Source organism: Rousettus aegyptiacus, unplaced genomic scaffold, assembly GCF_014176215.1.
Source record: "Rousettus aegyptiacus isolate mRouAeg1 unplaced genomic scaffold, mRouAeg1.p scaffold_m13_p_3, whole genome shotgun sequence".
Classification (NCBI taxonomy): domain Eukaryota; kingdom Metazoa; phylum Chordata; class Mammalia; order Chiroptera; family Pteropodidae; genus Rousettus; species Rousettus aegyptiacus.
Window position 1 is genome coordinate 59329127 of NW_023416306.1, and position 20044 is coordinate 59349170.

At 39.0% G+C, this 20044-nt stretch overlaps 1 protein-coding gene across 1 annotated transcript in view; it reads left to right on the forward strand.

The window, feature by feature from the left end:
* Positions 1–511: 511 nt before the first annotated feature.
* The window catches only part of ADAMTSL1 (ADAMTS like 1), an 823217-nt gene continuing 803684 nt past the window's right edge, over positions 512–20044 (forward strand). The window contains exon 1 of the mRNA XM_036217921.1: positions 512–613. Within this exon, the coding sequence (XP_036073814.1) occupies positions 527–613 (87 nt within the window). The 5' untranslated portion in view covers positions 512–526. The remainder of the gene's footprint in view (positions 614–20044) is intronic.

Consider the following 20044-nt stretch of genomic DNA (forward strand, 5'->3'; position numbering starts at 1 on the left):
TTTTCCTTCTCATCCAGTACTCACGCGGGGCAGGCACGATGGCATGCCAAGGCGAGCAAAGTGTGTAGAACTGGAGCCTCCCTTTAAAAAGAATACGTAGAAGGGAGCAGGTAGCCCCGCTCCCCGAAACGCGCACCGCGGTTGCTGCCGGGGAAGCTGGGTGTCTGCGCTCCCCGCCTTCCCAGAGCTGACACAGGAGGGGAGGAGCAGGAGCCGGGAGGGGGGGTGCGGTGGAAGGTTAGAGCGCGAACCATCCTGAGCCAAGATAAGCAGCACATTCACAAATAACGCCCCCACCCCGAGGGCACGCGCTCCCATTCAAAGCAGCCGAGCTCCGCGGCCTCGGGGCGGCTCAGAGGACGCGGCGGCTCGGCGCAGCCCTGCCCCGCAGGCGCACGCTCCGCACGCGCACGCTGGGAGTCCCGCCGCCGGCCGCCGCCGAGTCCTCGCAGCCCGCGCAGGAGGTGGCTACAGCTTCCAAGGAGGGGTCTCACCCGGGACTGCTCCCCTTCCCGGCTGGAAGACCATGGCGCGACGGGCTGCGCCCTGGCACTCGGAGCTCTTGGTCCGCATCTTCGGCAGCACCTGGTGCCTGCTATTTGTCGCCGGACAGGTAGGGCAGTCGGCACATCTTGAGTCCCTTACTCTCCTGGCACTTTTCTAGTCTGTGCTACTGCATTACAGCGTGGGGCGCGCTCTCTCCACTGAAGGTCTGTCCTGGGACTGCGCTGCCACCGGAGCGTGGACAGGTGGCGCGGGGTTGGGGCTACGGCGGCCCCTCGCGGCGAGCTCCGGGCTGGCGGGGTCAAATCGCTGAGCCTCGGCTCAGCCTCCTGGGGCCCTGTCCCGGCTTCCCGCCTGCGCCGGGGTCCTGCCTTCAGCTGGGCAGAGTCCCGGCAAGGAGGCGGCGCCTGAGTCGGGGTGCGGCCTTCTCCCTGAGAGCCGGCGACCCCGCACCACTTCGGGATGGTCCTCGGAACCCCTTCTTCGTGGCGGAGGCTCGGGCGGCACCAGGGAGACTCGGGTCCTTACCTCTCTCCTTCCCCTGACTGGTGAACTTCTGACATCGTCGCCCTAGGGCCACCCGTGTCCTTGTGTCAGACGCCAGACCAGGTGGTGCCGTCTGCACTTGTGAAAAGGCGATTCTGTCCGGTGCACGAGCGTTCGCCCTCACCACGCCCCCCCTGAAGGTTCCTAGAGATTTCTTCTGAGCCGGAACGGGTGTAGGAATTTGGGAGTTCTCCTGAGTGGGTGGCTCAGGTCTCGAGGTGGCACAGCAGGGACCTGAAAGTGTCTAATTCAGTCTCCTTGGCTTCGGTTTATAAATGAAAGACCCCGAAGGGAGCTGCTTAGGGAAGAGAGTGGGGGTCAGTCAGATCTATAATGCAGGCAGTGTCTTTGCCATTCACACCTTTCAGAGCCAGGTAACTTTTGATTAAAACTCACGATTTAGGCAGTTTGTACATAATTTAGCCTACATAAATTTGCTGTTCACAGTATTACTTGGGTAATTCTGGGAAAATGCCCAAATACTCTTGGCCGGAATTATCGCCAGATAGCCTCCCTTTCCTCTGTTTTGCTTATGGAGACTTGTCCAAATCCGGGGATTTCCTTCCCTTGCCTTTACTTAAAGTTTGAACTTGTTTTCAGATCTTTATTTTAATGGTCATTTTGATTGCAGTGGTACACTTTTGGAGGCCAGGCGAGGACCGAGAATGATGGCTAAGAAGGGCCTAGAGCAGACTACCCTAAGAAGTGATAGAAATTTTCAAGAGGGAACACCTGCTTAGATTAGAGTATGAAAAACCACTGCAAAAGCTTGTTTTAGTTATCAGCAAGTTTTATTCCGGGTAGGCTTTGCTTCATGGCAGGGCTTCTCAGAGGTGGCTGCACATTAGAATTGCCTATGGGATCTCTTGAAACTCCTTGTGATAGGACCACACCCAGGTGGATTGCATCTGAATCCTTGGGGGGCGGGGCGGGGCTCCGGCATCAGAATTTACAAAACTACCAGTGTGCAGCTGTGCTGAAAACCTGCAAAAAATCTGTTCTTGTAGAATCATGACCCCCAAAAGGAAAGTCAAAGGAGAACAGTAAAGAGGGCCTAATAGACAGGTTCAGGAGAGCATCTTAACATGGAGCTTCCGGTTCTGGCTCTGTCCCTTTTGAGCTATATCATTTTGATCAAGGCCTTTAACCTTCCATTTCATAAGTAAAATGAGAATGTTGGTCTATGGTTTTGAAGGTACTACCAGCTCCAAGAACACGAGGCAGGTTGACATCGAACCCAAATCAAGACAGAATACTTTATCATTAATTATCCACAGGAGTAGAAATTCTACCGTATCCTTGAGATTTTGGTAAAATATCTGGTAATATTTGAATTCAGCAAAGATGCATAATGTAATTTCTTAGATCTCTGGGGTTTTTTTGTTTGTTGTTTTATATAGTACTTTACCACTCTGCCTTTTCAGACGTGCTTTAAGTCATTCGGTTCAGGAAAAACTGATTTTCCTAACATTACACACCTGTTCTTCCTTGCTCTGCTTCTCAACCAACTTTCTTCTGGATAAAGATGATGAAAGCAATGTTGAGCCTTGTGTGTTGGAAGTAGTTTATTGTTTAACTCCAAATGACTTTTTCTTCCACTGCAGGGCTGCTCTCCACATGTGAGGAGCCTGACTAAACTTGTCAGGGAAGGGATAGAAAAGATTTTAAAGTGGTGGATGAGTTCCATCTCCTAAATGCAATACTTTACAGTTAATTTAATCAGGTGTTGGATATAAGCAGCTGATCTTGCAACATTGATTAATGTCCTCAGCTTATATCTAATCAGTGAATTAAACAGACCAGAAACTTGAAGATACTTAATATCAAATCAAGAAGAAATCATTCTTTCAACAATAGCCAGTGACAAGTGATTTGAACGTTCTTTGGAATGCATACATTCTTTAAACAATTTTTAAATCAAAGCACTTGGTACATGAAGGCATGACTGACAAAGTTATCAGACCTTTATATATATTGTAGCCATGGTAAAAGGGGGGTCTGTGTCCAAGGGCTTCTGACTCCCTAAACTGACATACACCTGAGCTTTATTCAACAGTTCAAAGAACAATTTAAATGCAAATGAAAATAATTTGGAAATCCCAGAATTTCTCCTCTTCACTGAATTTCTGCTTTCAGGATTATTTCCCTCTTCTTTTGTCTGGCTGATTTCCCATTCTCATTGCAAGATTCTTGTGCAACTGCAAGGTAGCTCACTCCTTAGGTTCTTATGGTTCTCATGAAGCTGATTATTTTACTGCTTTTAATTTCAGTTCGTCAGCTGAACCCAAATTCAGCCCATTGCCCAAATTGCTCCCAGGTAAGGAAGTCTATAATTAACAATTAATAGTTTTAACCTCTAGGGGTTATCACTTAATGATTTCTACAACCCATCTGTAGCAATTCCCTGAAAAAATAAACAAGGTTGTAGGAGAGGGTTGTGGCTAGATCAGCACAAATCTAATGCTATTGCTTAAAAATGTCACTTAGTAGCAATTCATGTTCTTTGGTGGTATATCAGTGATAAGTCATTCAAACATTAAGATCAACTATTTTCATTTACTGTGTATTCTAGATTGTATCTTATTAGGAATTCAATGATGAAGTAAATAGTTCCAGTATGGCCAGAAAGAATTTGTGCTTTTATGGACACCTGATTTTTAGCTAAAGACTTTGAAGAAAAGAAAATTTGCTTTTCTTTGTTATCTTCTTGCATGTTCTTGCTCTTGTTTCATTTTTTTTTCCCATGATAATTCTGCATGGTTAAAAAAATATTACTAGGAGTTTATGAGGAAAGAGCAACTCTTGTCCTATTCTTCTCATCTCAGATCTCATAGCCCACAGGCAACCTTTTATTGTTGTTGTTGTTTTTATATTATTTTGAGATATAATAAACATGGTAAACTGTACATATTTAAAGTATTTAAATTTGGTATCTTTTGACGTATGTACACCTCTGACACTTTCACCAAGTTTCCTCATTATCCTTTATAGTCCCTCCCTGCTGCCCTTCCTTGCACTCATCATTACCAAAGAGGGATCTACTTTCTGTCCCTGTAGATTAATGCATTTTCTAGAATTTTATGTAAATGAACTCATACAGTAGGTATATCCCCCTTTTTTGATTTGGCTTTTTTTCAAGTAGTATAATTCTTTTTTTTTTTTTGAGATTATTCATATTGTAGCATGTATCAGTTTGTTCCTTTTTATTCCTATTACATTGTATGAATATACACTATATTTGTCGTCCATCATCATCTACCTGTTGATGGACAGTGTGTTTCCAGTTTGGGGTTATTACAAATAAAGTTGCTATGAAGATTTGTGTACAAGTTTTTGTGTAGACATGGGGATTCATTTGTCTTAGGTAAATACCTAGGAATAGAGTAGCTGAATCATTGACAGCTATATGTTTAGCATTTTAAAAACTCAGTTTTCAGAGGGTTGTACCATTTATTATTATTTTTTAAATTAGGATAACATTGATTAATAATATACTCTCAATATCCATGTTGTCACAAATGACAATATTTCATTTTTGTTTATGGCTGAGTAGTATTCCATTGTGTCTGTGTGTATGTATCACAAAATCTTTACCCAATTATCCATCAAAGGACATTTAGGTTGTTTCCATGTCTTGGCTATTGTGAATAATACTGCAGTGAACATAGGAGTACATGTATCTTTACAAATACATATTTCGAATTTTTTCAAGTGGATACCCAGAATAGGTAGCTCTGGTCATATGGTAGCTCTTCTTATTTTGAAGAATCTCCATTCTGTTTTCCATAGTGGCTGCACCAATTTACATTCCTACCAGCAGTGTGTGAGGGTTCCCTTTTCTCTATATTGTCTCCAGTACTTCCTGTCTTATTGTTAATAATCATTCTTACAGGTGTGAGGTAGCCCATTTTACATTCCTACTAGTAGTATAAGAGTTCGAGTTCCTCTGTATCCTTGCCAACACCAAGTGAGGTCTTTTAGCCATGACAATAGGTAGAGTGGTTGCTCGCTCTGTGTGTTAATTTGGAATTCCTTGATGATTAATGATGTTGAGTATCTTTTCCATGGGTTTATTTATAATCCATATATTTTCTTTGGCACAAATCTATTAAAATATTTCGCCCACTTCTTATTGGGTTGCTTGTTTTCTTGAATTACTGAGAATTCTTTATATGTTCTAGTCATAAGTGCTTTATGAGATGTGTCATTTGCAGATATTTTTTTCAGTTTGTGACTTGTCTTTAAATTTTCTAGACAATGTCTTAGGATGGCAGGAGTTTTAAATTTTTATGAAGTTGAACTTACTGAATTTTTTGGTAATGTTTTTGGTAGATATTTCTTGTTTTAAAGAAATATTTTCCTAACCCAGATAACAGAGGTTTTCCCCTAGAATTTTTATAGTTTTATATTTTTTATTTAGTCCAAGTTCTATTTCTAGTTAATTTTTGTGTGTGGTACAGGATCTGGATCAAAGCTTTTTTTTTTTTTTTTTTTGCATATGGATATTTAATTGTTCTTGCACAATTTTTTGAAAAGACTACTATTCTCTGCCGAATTGCCTTTGCACCTCTGTTGATAATCGGTTGTCCATACATGTATGGCTCTATTTTTGGATTCTCTATTGTAGTTAATTAACTATGTGCCTTGCTATGTCTTTAATACTATAGCTTTACAGAAAGCCTTGAACTCAAGAGGTGTGATTCCTCCAGCTTTGTCTATCATTTTCAAGGACGTTGATTTGGCTACCCCGTATGTTTTAGAATTAGTTTGGCAATTAATAAAAGATGTGTGCAGGGATTTTGATTGGGTGAATTTTAATCTATAGATCTATTTTGAAAGAATTAGCCTCTTAATATTGAGTTTCATAATCCCTGAACATCATATATCTGGGTGTTCTTTAATTTCTCTAAGCAATATTTGGTAATTTTCAATGTATATGTCTTAACATATTTTGTCAGATTTATACTAAGTATTTCATATTTTTGATGCTCTACTAAACATCACTATTATGATAAAACTTGTTCCTGATTGTTCCTCATTAGTATTTAAAACCTATTTTTGAATGTTCTTATTTTTTGCAACTTTACTGAGCTTACTATCTCACTATATTTTGTACACATAGGATTATGTTACATGCAAATAAAGATACTTTTTCACCAATATGGATGCTTTTCCTGTTTAATAGCACTGTCTAGAACCTACAGTACATGTTTGGATAGAAGAGGTGTGAACAGATATCTTTGCATTGTTCCTGATATTAGAGAAAAATAATTTGTTGTTTCACCATTAAGTATATTAGTTATTGGTTTTCTGTAGATGCCTTTTATCAGGTTAAAGAAGTTCTTTTTCATTTGCTAATTTTTTAAAATCAGAAATGGATATTGGATTATGTCAAATGCTTCTTTCAGCATCTAATTATCACTTTTTTTTCTTTTTTTGCTTAGTTCGTTAATGTGATGATCTACATTGATTGATTTTGAAATGTTAATCCCACTTTGCATTCTTGGGATAAACTCAATTTGGTGATAATATATTATCTCTTTTTTTACACTATTGAGTTGGAGGTGCTAAATTTTGATTAGAATTTTATATCTATGTCTATGAAGCATATTGGACTGTCATTTTCTTGCAGTGTCTTTGGTTTTAGAATCAGGGTAATTCTAGCCTCAAAGAATGAGTTGGGATATATTGCCTTTCAGTTTTCTGGGAGAATTTGTGTATGATTTCTTCGTTAAATGTTTGGTCGAATTCACCAGTGAGGCCATGCAGATCTGGAGCTGGCTAAGTGTGAAGATTTTTAATAACAAATTTAAATTCTTGAATAAATATAGGGCTATTCAGGTTATTTATTGTGTCTTGAGTTAGCTTTGGTAGTTTGCATCTTTCATGAACGTGTATATTTCATTTCAGTTGTTGAATTTATTGTCTTAAAATAGTTCATAATGCCTCCTTATTATCTTTTCAATACTATTAAGGTATGTAGTTTTATCAGGCCTGTCATTCCTGCTATTGATTATTCTTTCTTTTTTCCTGATCAATCTGCTTAGAAGCTTATCAGTTTTATAAATCATCTTGAAGAAGCAGCTATTGGTTTCATGGATTTTCTCTATTTTGTTTTCTAGTTCATTATTTTTTCTTATTTTATTCTATGCTATGTTTCATTTAGCCCTATTTTTATAGTTTCTTATGGTGGGTGCTTAGGTCATTGCTATGAGACCTTTAACTTTTTTTTTCCCCTAAGATTTTTTTTTTAACACAAAGTAAACAGTGTTTTCAAATATAGTTGTTTAATGACATAAATTTTTTCTCAGTGTTGTTTTAGTGACATACCATAAATGTGTTTTCATTTTTCTTTAGTTCAAAATACTTTATTTCCTTTTGACTTCCTCTTTGACCCATGGGTATTTTGAAATGAATTGCTTAATTTCTGAAATTTGGGGGATTTTTTTGGTATCTTATTGATTTCTAATTTAATTTTCATGTGATCAGAGAACACATTTAATATAACTGGAATCCTTCTAAATTAATTGATACTTGTTTTATAGCCTAGAATATGTTCTATCTTGGTAAATGTTCTTTGTCTATCTGAAAAGACTTAAACTTTCTACAAATTTGTGTCTCCTAAATTTTCCCGATCAGACTAGTTGTTAATGAGTGGACAGAATTGACATTCTATCAATGTCAATTAGATCAAGTTGGTTGAAAGTATTGTTAAAATATTTTTTCTTTACTAAGTCTTGTTTACTTACTGTATCAGTTATTGAGAGGAGGATGTCGCAGTCTCCATCTGCTATTGTGGATTTGTCTATTGCTCCTTGCAGTTTTATCAGTTTTTGCTTTATTTATTTACTTTGATTTTAATTTTTCAATTACAATTGACAGTCAATATTATTTTATATTAGTTTCAGGTGTACAGTATAGTGATTAGATATTTATATAATTTATGAAGCGACACCTCTGATTAGTGTAGTACTCACCTGGCACTACACATAATTATTACTATATTATTGACTGTATTCCCTATGCTGTACTGCTTTATTTATTTTGAAGCTCTGTAATTGGATTCATAAACAATTTAGAATTATATTGTTGGCAATTGAACACTTTTGTCATTATTAAATTACCATCTCTATCTCTGGAATATAAAATCTTTGTGCTATAAAGTCTACTTTGCCTTTGGCTATGTTAATAGTAGGGAACTATTTTTAATGCTTTAAGATTTTTCATATAATAGTTACTTCCATAGTTCTTTTTCTTTTCAAATTGAGGTAACATTGGTTTATAATGTGATACAAGTTTATGGTGTACAACTTTATCATTCAGCATCTGTGTGCGCTAAAGCATGTTTAGCAGTAGAGGTCTAGTTTCTATCCATCATCATGCACTTGACTCCCTTTACCCAATTCACCCTCTTTCATAGATCTTATATATCTTTAATGTGATTTATCATTTTCTATTAGATTTACATTATAGTATGATTTCCTAATTTTCTTTCATATCCTATTCTCATCATTTTTTCATGATCTTTCATCATATTTTAAAGACTCAATAGTCAGTGTTAATAGGTCGTAATGGCTACACTGTGCCAAGCAGTATATTATTCTATTTTTTCTAGTATATTAAAAAACAGCTTTATTGAGATATAATTCATATATCATACAATTCACCCATTTGAAGTGCATAGTTCAGTGGTGTATTATATTGACAGATATGTGCAATCATCATCTCAGTCAATTTTAGAAATTTTTGTCACCTCTAAAGAGACATTGACCCTTCATCTATCATGCTCCTACTCTGCGTCCCTCCCGCACCCAAGCAAGCACTGATCTGCTTTCTTTCTCTGCAGCTTTTCGTGCTCTGGGTTTTCATATGAATGGAATCACAATATGCGAAATTTGGGGATTGGCTTCTTTCATCTAGCATGTTTTCTAGGTTCATCCAAGCTGTAGCATATATCAGTACTTTATTCCTTTCATGGCTAAATAATACTTCATTGTATAGATATACCACATTTTGTTTATTCATTTGTCTGTGGATGGACATTTGGATAGTTTCCACCTTTAGCGGTTATGAGTAATGCTGCCATAAACATTCATGTGCAAGTTTTTGTGTGGACATGTGTTTTATTTCTTTTGAGTGAATATTTTAGGCTACAGTACTGTCTGTTGCAGCTACTCAACCCTGTTGTTGAGGCACAAAAGCAGCAACAGACAATATGGCCTTGTTCTGATAAACTACAAAATTGAGTAGGGGGCCAGATTTTGGCCCTCTTGCCATAGTTTGCTGACCTCTGAACTAAAGTTTCATGATGCTGTGACTTGGCCTGAGTAAATTACATTCAGTATGGCGAGTTCTTTATAGACTTTCAATAGATCTACATCCTTCAGTTCAGGGAATATTTATTTTCAAATGTCTTTCATAATTTCCTTGCCAGCATTTTGTATTTGCTTTTTGTGAAACTACTGGTAGTCAGCTATTAAGCCTTCCGAATCAACCATCTGCTGTTTAAAATTTTTTCTCTTGTGTTTATTGTTATCTTTTCGTTATACTTTCTAAAAGACTTTGTGAATTTTATTTTTCAAGTGTTCTTTAGATAGATGTTCAACCAGTATTCCTAGTTGTGCCAAAACTTCACATCTCCTCTCACATGTCCCTTTTGCAATATCAGGTGCCTCCAGATCTGAAGCCTTTCTGAAATGTTACAGGCTAAATGGTCTTGCTTTTTATTGTTATATTTCTGTGCAGGCACAATTCTGTTAAGTCAATTACCGTTCCTCCACCAGTTTTCCATATTCCAAAATTTTGTTGGCATTTTTTGTCTGCTGTTGTCGCCTTTTCCGTTTTCTTGTTGTTTTATTTACTTACTCTTATTTTAGTGGATATTTGAGAGAGAATGGAGAAAATCTGGGATTCAATCTGCCATGTTTAACTGGAAGTTAGCACTGTTTATTCTCTTTCATTATTTCTGTTTCCTTGTCCTGATCCATCTCCAAATCCCATTAAGGATCCTTTTGGTTATTATGCACACTTTTCAGATATTCATACTTTTTGTTTCCCAGTATATATACAACTTTGGTTAGTTTTACAAAAATGACACTAGACTTGAGGTCTAAAGACCCTGATTCTAGTTCTGGATTTACCAACCTGTACAACTAAAAGAGTCATACTTTTTTTAGGGAAGGGAATTGGTGCTTACTGACTACCTGCTAATTGCCAGATATAATAATAGGTACTTCCTTTGTCCCCATTTTTGCATTTTAGTTTGAAATCTTTCGGTAACTGTTTACTTCCCATTCCCTGCTCACAAATACAGCACAGAAACACTTTTTTTTACAAATTTCGATGTTAATATTTGGAAACAGTTTTATGAGAGAACATGGGCCTAACATGAGGTAAAGATCTGGCCTTAACATATCATGTGGTATTAACATTTATTCTCTAAGGTGTGATTGAGGTTTAGGCTTTTTTCTTTTTCTTTTTTTCTTTTTTCTTTTTTGGTGTGGAGAATGGAGATGAGGTGAAATGAATGAGGAAATAGTTTTGAATAGTAATTATTTCCATATCAGTTTTAATATTTTCTTTTGCACTGGAATGATCTCTTAGTAGAGAATTATGCATTTTGAGGGGATAGAGTGGGTGGTACAAGAGCTACATATTTCTTTTCAGTTCTGCTCATGACTATAGAATTTATAGCTGGAAGGAGCCTTAGAGATTCTTTCGTCTTATGGTTCACAAACTCCTTTGTGCATAGGTCAGTTTAGCCATATCGCACAATTCCAAGGGTCACCAAAGAACAGAGCTGCCCCACTAAAAGCTGAGAAGCTTTTAAATGCAGATTCTGGGCCCCATTCTTAGAGATTCTGATTCAATCTGGAAAAGATGGGTCCTAGGAATCTGCCCTCGACAGATAGCCTTTCCCCCCACGCACACACACGCACAGACACAGTTGGAGCAAAGAGTACATTTTGGGAAACACCGATCTGAACTGTCTTATTTATGGGTGTGAGAGATAACATCCTAGGACGTTGAGAGATGTGCCCTAGTTTGTTAGTAAGAGAACTGGGAGTGGACCACACGTCTCATAACTGTGTTCGGTGACTTTTCCCACCAGAACATACACTGTTATTTTAGTGTCTAGTTACATCATGAACTAAAGATATGAACCACCAGCTTAAAGAGTCTTTATTTGTAGTAACTTCAGTTTTTTATAAATGGTTTTCAGATGTTTGGGAAAGGCTTCAGCTCTGTTACTCTGCCTGCAACAGAGGAATGATGGGAGTGGTAGGGGAAAGGAAAACCCTCTCTGTCCTTACCCCGCCCTTCCTCACATAACCTGCTGGAAACTGGCTTCTGTGTATTTTCTCCTCGAGTCATCATGCCCCTTGGAAGATTAACAGATACTTATTTAGAAAATCGTCCAAGGCATCCAGGAACTTGACACTTGTTGAAAGGGAGAGTACGTGCCGCTGAACACCTTCTCCTCAAGTGCGATGTAGCAACTGTTGCTACGTTCTTGGAGGAAAGAGAGAAAATGTTTCATGTGCCTATTATTTAGAATGGTCTCCCCATCTCCGTCACAAACCAGTCATACAAAACACATGCTGTCCACTGAGTCATGCATAGCCTACGATGTAGTACTGCAAGTGGAAAGGAATTTTCTTTACTGCTAATAGCCATTGTTAAACATCGCATATATTTCATAAAGAAGGAAAATTGTGAATTTTCTTCCAGAAATCAGTTGCAGAACAATAAAGGCTTTTGACTATTACAGAGTATCTATTTATTGATGTAAGCCAAAATTCAAATTCTCATATTCTAATGTTCCTTGTAAGACTGTATTAGTCTGGATGGGTTAGATTAAGCTGTGGTAACAAACTACATTCGAATCACAGTGGCTTAACAAAGGTTCATTTCGCCATCAGGCCATGTATTCGGTGTGGATTGTCAGGAGAGCATGGCTCACTGTGTGCACTGAGGAATCCGTGTTGGCAGCAGCTCCATCTTGGCCCGTGTGCTTCCAGGAGAATGCCAATTTGCTTTCCACTGGCAAATATTACTTCTACTCAGTGGCAGATATCACTTCTGCTCACATTTTATTGGCCAAATCAAATTCGAGAGGGTTGATCAGATAATGTTATCATGAACCCAAAATATATATTTTCTTGCTTTGATTTCGACCTCATTAGCTTTTTCAAATTTTCGGACTTCCAAGATGTGGCCTTGATGTTTAATTTTTTCGACTGTGTGTGCGTGTGTGTGTATGTGAACTGAGGTTCTCTAACATTAGTGTAAAACCACTTAAAGTTCTCTTTGACTTACCAATTTAAAAATTTACAATTGGTAAAATATACATGACAAAATATTTACCATCTTAATCATTTTTCAGTGTACAGCTCAATAGTGTTAAGTGCATTCACATTTTTAGGCAATGATTCTCCAGAATTCTTATTAACTTGCAAGACCGAAACTCCATATCCCTTAAATAGCAACTCCCTACTCCTCCTGCCCCTGCAACAGCCTTTCTGCTTTCTGTCCCTGTGAACTTGACTATTCCAGGTACCTCATATTGCATCTGTCTTTGTGACTGGCTTATTTCTCTCAACATAATGTCTACAAGATTCCTTTATGGTATAGCATTTGTCAGAACTTCCTTTTTTACGGCTGATTAATACTCTTCTTTACTGTGTTTTATTTTTATCTATTCATCTGTCCATGGACACCTGGGTTGCTTCCACCTTTTGGCCATTGTGAGTAATGCTGTGATGAACATTAGTGTTCCATTTTGTTTTATATGTGCTGCTTTTTCTGTATAAAAGAGGAGCAATACCTTCTTCAGACATCTAGTTTACTATTTGGGAGGCCCAAGGAACAGTTATTTAAATGATAGACTAACAGGCATACTTTAGGGATCTTCTGCCAATAGTTATAGTAAAAGTCGAGCAGTAATCGACCCGCCTCCTGAACATTCCACAGAGCCGATGGACTCTTGTGTTTGGTCTTATATGTAACCTGCAAATCTTGACATTTTCCAAGATAGGAAGAAATATGTGGCTAGCACATTATTTTCCTCTAAAGATCCAGAAGCATGGAAAAAAATAAATTATTTTCTTCCTTTTTGTACATCTGACTCAAATGCTGTGTGAAGGGAGGTCAAATGTGAATCAATATGTAAAACGTAGGCATGTAAATTAATTGCATACATAGCACAGATGTGTGGAGGGGTTGAGGGGAATTTTGGGAACAGTGCTGAAAGGAAAGGAAGTAGACCAGGATCCAGACTCTGCTTACTACTTGCTAATTGCATGATTTTGGACAAATTAGTTACGTAGCCCTTCTGAGTTGCATTCCCCCCACCAACCTCTGGAATGAAGAGCTCGGATTACATGATTTTAGTGGATTAATAGCACTTAATCATAACTTCTAAAATGAATAGGGATTTCCAACCTTTTTTAATATAAAAACTTTTTCATAAAACACAAAAATACTAATAGGTCTGTCTGATAGATTTTTTAGTAATGAAATCAGAGTGTGGCAACTCCCCTGCTTAACACCTTAAGTAGCTTCCTGTTGCCTTTAGACCAGGATTTCTGAGACCTTTTTTCATGATCACCTCCCTTTTTAGACATTTTAAGACATTTCCTCCTAAGCCAGCCCCACCTCCATGAAATTTAAACACCATAAATAAACTATCTGTTTACATGTGCTGTAGCCCTTCGAAGGGCTCAAACCATTGTATTATCTAAGTCCTCTCCTCTCCCACTCTCAAGAACGAATTTTTCACCCCTTTTGGGGCATGGTCACCCCCATTGAGAATATGTGTTTTAGACTAAGACTGAGAATCCTTACTAGTCTTAAGGACCCCGCATCATCCACCCTCTGCTTGGCTCTCCACGTTCCCCTTCTCTCTTTATCTTGCTTACTGCTGTTTGTTCAGTCCTCTGGCCTCCCGTCGGGTCCTTAAGGACATCAAACTTGTTCCTACTTCAGGCTCTTTGAAAAAGTTGTTCTTTTTGCTGGAGGGCTCTTTGTGGATTTTTAATTAACGAATTCATGCTCATCCATCTGTTCTCCAGCTTACATATCAGTTTCCCAGAGGAACCAGTCCCTCCAACCCTCCGCCCTAGTCTATATTAGATCTGTTATTCTCTCACAGTGCCCAGTGTCCTTCAAACACTTGTAATCTGTAATGATACTCATTTGTATTTTTATTATGTCTACCATCTCTAATATATTGTAAGCTTGAAGCCAAAGACTGACTGATTTCCCTCTGTATGTCCCATTTAGCTTAGTGCCTGAAATTGTTGAAAAAGGAGCTAATGAAGTGTTTTTAAGAAAATATGGGGCGACAAAAACTCTGAACTTGGTATTGCTTTTTAAATGAACGTATATACTTATGTTGTGTTCTTAACAAAATAAAATAAATTTGTACACTGCTAATCACAACAGCACCTATGTTGTATGTATTAGGCAAGGAAACACTAGCTGCCAAAGCAGTCATCCTGAAATTTCAGTGTTTTGACAACATAGTTTATTTCTTCATGTAAAAGTCCAATTGGCAGAACCGACTTGGGCCTAAGGACCTGCCATGAGCAGACATCCAGGGACTTGTTCAGTGAAGCCTACGCTGTCCTTAATGCATGGCTTCCAAGGTGACCGTGGTGCCGTGTCTGGATGACAGGGGAGGAAGAGAATGCTGGGAATTGCATGGGAGGTTTTCCTGGGGGTAGTCTTGGGAATGGAATGCATCACTTCTGCCCACGTCCGTTTTCTGCATTCCTATCCAGACTCAAATCTCCAGCAGGGTCCCAATCCCTATGATCCCACCACAAGAACTCAGTCACATGGCCACGCCTCCTAGCCAGGGAGGCTGGGAAGACAGCTGGGAATTCAGGAGGTAAGCTGGCCTCTTCCATAATACACTTGAAAAGTCACACATAGACACGCAAGTTTATGTCTGGATGTATGTAACTTAGGGGCCCCTGTGGAGTCCAAGACCTAGAGAATGGGAGCCACTAAAAATAAGAGAATATGAGTTTTATTTTAGGAGAGGTTTTTGTCTAGTTCATCATTTTTTGAAATTAAAAGGAGAAAGTGGACTGAAGTTGGAGTAAATAGGCTACGTGCTAGAAATACACTATATACACCTAACTGAACAAAACAATTAATTGCCACGAAACAACTGATTTTCCCAGGCTCTTCTCATGTAGCTGTGCTCAGAGAGTGGAGATTAGCATCTTGTCAGCTGAATGTAAGTCCAGGTGGGGTTCTGGTCAGGCTGCTGGCAGCATTGTCATGAGTAAAATGGAGCCTTTTTACCAATGGACTGTTTTCAGTTCCCAAATCACCTGATAAGGCCTATTCTTTTGATGAACTACAAATAAAAACTAGTTATCCATCCCATGGGGCTGTTAATCAAATAGTGTCTTTATTTAAAAAAAAAGGCCTATTGCATGTCTGGTTCATAATACTGCAAGGCAATTGTAATTGATCTATGAAATCCTGATACTGTGCTTTTTTATCTGGGCCAAAGCTTACCTGGCCATCCTTCTGGTTTGCCATTCTTCCCTGTGCCATGGGGTGGGAGTGGAAATACGAGCCTGGGCATTTCTTTTGTGCAAAGTTTGTGAACCTTCTCTCCTCCTCAGCAGAAAGAAAAGAATTCTGAGCTTGGAGCGTTAGGTGGAACTGCTGTTTTCCTTGTGTATTATTGTATCAAGGAGCTTTCGAGACTTGTTTGCTGTTTTCCTTTCTGTCATCCATCTAACTCTGTAACCTAGCTATTCTTTTAGAAAAGTTAGAAGAAAAAGAATTTGGAGATGAAATATAACCTTCAAAGAGAAAAATGTTGCACATTTTAAATTCTACAGTTTCAAACAGGTGAATTGGCTAATTGGATGCTTTTCAGTGAGTGTAAACATTTTCTGCCTCTCGCATCTTTCAGCTGTTTGGCTTTTCCTTTTGTATAAGGTACAGTTTCAGATCAGTGTTGTCCTCCTTTCTTGGCTTCTGGTGAAGCTGAAAAGTGTTTGACTGACATTATCAGAAAGTTGTAGCAGTTGTGAACATAACCCCCAAACAGGTTGGTGAGGTCACACTGGCATCCTTCTTGGTGCCTTAGTAGGATTAATAAAGAAGTTTATGCTGAAGTGCCAGCCAGGGCCAGAGCCGGACAAGGGACCTCCCCAATCCAAGGATCTGCATGCAGCTTGGCAAAACTTCACAGTTTTGCTGAGTTGCAGCAAATTGGTGGATAATCATCTTCTGCATATTATGAAAAACGGTCTTATTTAGACGGATTCAGCAATGTAGAAGCTGGGTGGAAACGGCTCTGTGAGACCCCTGCTACAGCAGGAGTATTTGAGTTACTTTTTGCTTGAATCCGCCTATGGAGCTTCAGGTGTCCCTATTTTTGGCAGCATGCCATTTCCAGCTGGATTTTGTTCTAGGTCTTCTCCCAAGTGGAAGATGGCTGTTCAGAGGAATGCTTATTGAGTGGGAATTTGGGAGCCTGTCAGCCAACCATGAGCTCAAGTAGTTCTCCTTCCTTGCAGCTGGAGCCAATTATGTTTTTAGCTGCCACTGTTAATGAGTCAAAAAGCAGCATCTGGAGAGTGGGCCTTTCACTTCCAGGGCGGTCTGCCACCTTGCCATCAGTTGCTCCAAAGCGGGTCCAGGGTGTAGAACAGATAAAGCCGAATGTTGGGTGGGTGGGTCTCTGAGGTTGTTTTTCAGGGAAAATGGGAAATGATTTTGACATTGACTTGCCAGTTACAGTTTATACCTCTCACACTTTTTGTGTCCCGGTTGTTTTTGTTTCAATTAGAGGGCTTTCTAGTCATAAACTCAATTTTAGTTGAAAGTGCTGTAGAGTTCTGTCTTTAAAGGCTCCTCCTATAGTCATTAACTTTTTGGGTGATTTCTGAAGCTAGGACTTTGGAACTGATGACAGGAAGCCCTTCCACTAAATTTATTTCATTCATTTTGTAAGCCTTTTCTCTGTTGGGTGGGGAAAAATATATTCCCTTTAGTTCCCAGAAAATGTTTTCATTTTGAATACAGTGATCTAAGTAATCAGATTATTACAGCACTTTTTTTTTTGAAACAAATATAAGTACAAGCTCTTTGGAGTTTATTCAGGAATCCATAATTTGGTATTTTATTTTGTATTGTGACCTGATATGTGATCTCTTCCCTGCATTTTAGTACGCATTTCTTAAAGTGGTTTGACTTTTTATTTTCTGTATTTGATTGACCACTGTCTTTCAGATTAGTTAAATAGGATAGTTAAACCTTCAAGGAAAAGATTAAGCCCTGAACATCTTGCTGGGGTCCTAGCCATGCATAGGAGACGCTCCTTAGATTAAGTTCTATGGGTTTTTTTTTTTTTTTTTTTGGATGCTTTAATACATAACCACAAACCAGGTGGCTTAAAATGAGAAAAATTTATGGTCTCACTATTCTACAGGTCACATATCCAAACTCAGGGCGTCAGTAGGGCCATCTTCCGTCCAGAGGCTCAGAGGGAGAATTTGTTGCCTCTTCTGGCTTCTTGTGGTATCCAGCATTCCTTGACCTCTGGCCATGTCACTCCAATCTCTCCTTCTCTCTTCAGGCTACTTTCTCCACTGTGTGTGTCAAACTACTCGCCTCTCTCTTGCGATGGCATTTAGGACTCACCTGGACAATCCAGGGTAATCTCATCTAAAAACCCTGAATTTAATCACACCTGAAAAAGATCTTTTTCCCAGACACTGGACATGACATATCTTGGGAGCCATTGTGATGCCTGTCATACCCTTGCATGGTTTCTGCTTATTCTTATAGCTGGTTGTTGGATCTTAGTCTAAAGCACTTAACCTCAAGGATATTTGCTTCTGTTTTATTTTTGGTGGGCTATTTACTTCAATTTGCTTCCGTTTTAATATCCTCCTATTCTTTATTCTTTTGTCTTTAGGATATCAAATTATTTGCAGTGAAAATAGCCTTCACTGCAGTGAGAATGGCTTTGATCCAGGCAGTCTGTGTCATCGGTAGTGAGTTTTAGATGGTCTTTGGGACTCAGGACAAAGTGGTAGGGTTATCACCATGGAAACTAATGAAAAACTGGGTGTGGCATCCAGAGCAGCTTTTTTGTGCATATGTATAGGTTAGAGGGCATCAAAGTCTTCTCATTACAATATATGCAATTCCCCCATAATCTACGTTTTGAGCATTTTACCTTCTAAGATTCATGCCTATGTTTTTATTTTATTTTTTATTCCTCACTTCCTCTAGAATATTCAACTCCATAATTCTTCAACTCTGCTGGTACCTACAAGTCCTTACTGCTATCACCTTTTCACTTACCTCACTCACCTTCCTTCTCCCTGTGACCAGCTTAAGTGCCTTGACCAATCATTATAACCAGTTTCTTTCTTCCTCTCTCTCTGGGGCTCTCTCCTGGCTAAACGTTAACCAAAGTTAGCACCACCTGTGCAGCTGACTGCACTCACTTTGAATTCATGGTCACTGTCTTCAAATGGGCCATGCTCAGCAGTCATACTGTATTTTCCTTGTTCATCCACTCTCTCTGATAAATATTTCTTTCTTTTCTCTGATCAAACCTCCCAGTTTTCATTTCATTGAGGAAATAAAAGCTCTCAGAAGAAAACGTCCATATTTCCCATCTACATGCATCTAGTTCATGTACTTTGACTTCTCTCCAGTTGTGGTGGGTAAACCATCATGCCATTAACAATGACCGATCTGTCTACTCGGTGTCCCAATTCCCATCCCCATTTTCCTAGTCAAGGATATTGCTTTGATAATTCTTCCTGTTGTTTCTGCATTTTCTTCCTCCCCGTCCCTCCCTTGCTTCCTTCCATCCTGAACTTTTCCTGTCAGCCCGCAAACATACTTTTATTTCTGTTGCCTTAAAAAACGTTCCCTTGATACTACTTGTCCCTTCATTTACCACTTCAGTTTCCCACTCTGTTGTGCATTAAAACTCATGGAAGGGGTTTCCTATATTTGCTCTGATTATCTCTTGATTGCATTGTAATCGAGCTTTTGCATCATTATTCCTCTGACAGGGTTAAGGAAGGACATCAGTAGCTTCATAATACCAAATCCAGTAGACAGCTCTCAGTCCTCATTTTACTTATCACCTTAACAAATAAATGATCATTCCTTCTTCCCATAACGTCTTTCATCACTTGGCCTCTGGAACACCACATTCTCCTTTCCTCTTACCTTTCCCGTCACACCTCACACTTGCTTCACTAGGAATGCTCTGAGCTCTCCATCTATAGGTGCAGAAGAAAATCACTTCTGACACCTTCAGTGTCACAATCTTGCTTCGAATGATCCACCTCTTGTCTGGATTACTGGAAAAGTACTATCCAGCTGGTCTCAGTGTCTGCTTTTACCTGCTTTTTCAGTCTGTTCTGGGCGTAGCATCCTGGTGATCCTGTTTACCTAAGTCAGGCCACGGTATTCCTCTGTGGGATAACCTCCGATGCACTACTATTGTTACCACTTCTCATCTTAGAGTAAAAGCTACAACTTTTGAATGGCTTATAATGCCCTGAAACCTGGCCACTCTCTGAACCTCTCTCCTCTTGGTCTTCTCTTTGCTGTGCTCTTGCCACACTGGCCTTCATGCTGGTCCTCGAACATGCCAGGCATTCCCTACCTCCGGGTTTTGTATATATAGTATTTAGCTGTTTATAAAAACAAAACAAAAATTATGTCTTGATGCTCATTTCTGCTTCTTAAATTTGGGGACAAATATGCATATGTATATGGTTTTCCTAAGCATAATTTCTTTGCTATTTGCTAAATAAAAACTGCTCCTCTGTGAAATGAGTTCACACATTAGACCCTTGTGTCTTATGTCATTTTATAGAATTATTATCTGCCTTTTGCAACTCCAGAGCAGTTGAAATCTTCATTGTCATCCTTTTTTTAAAAACACTGGCTCATTTCTTACCTCTGACTCTTTTATCTCTATCAG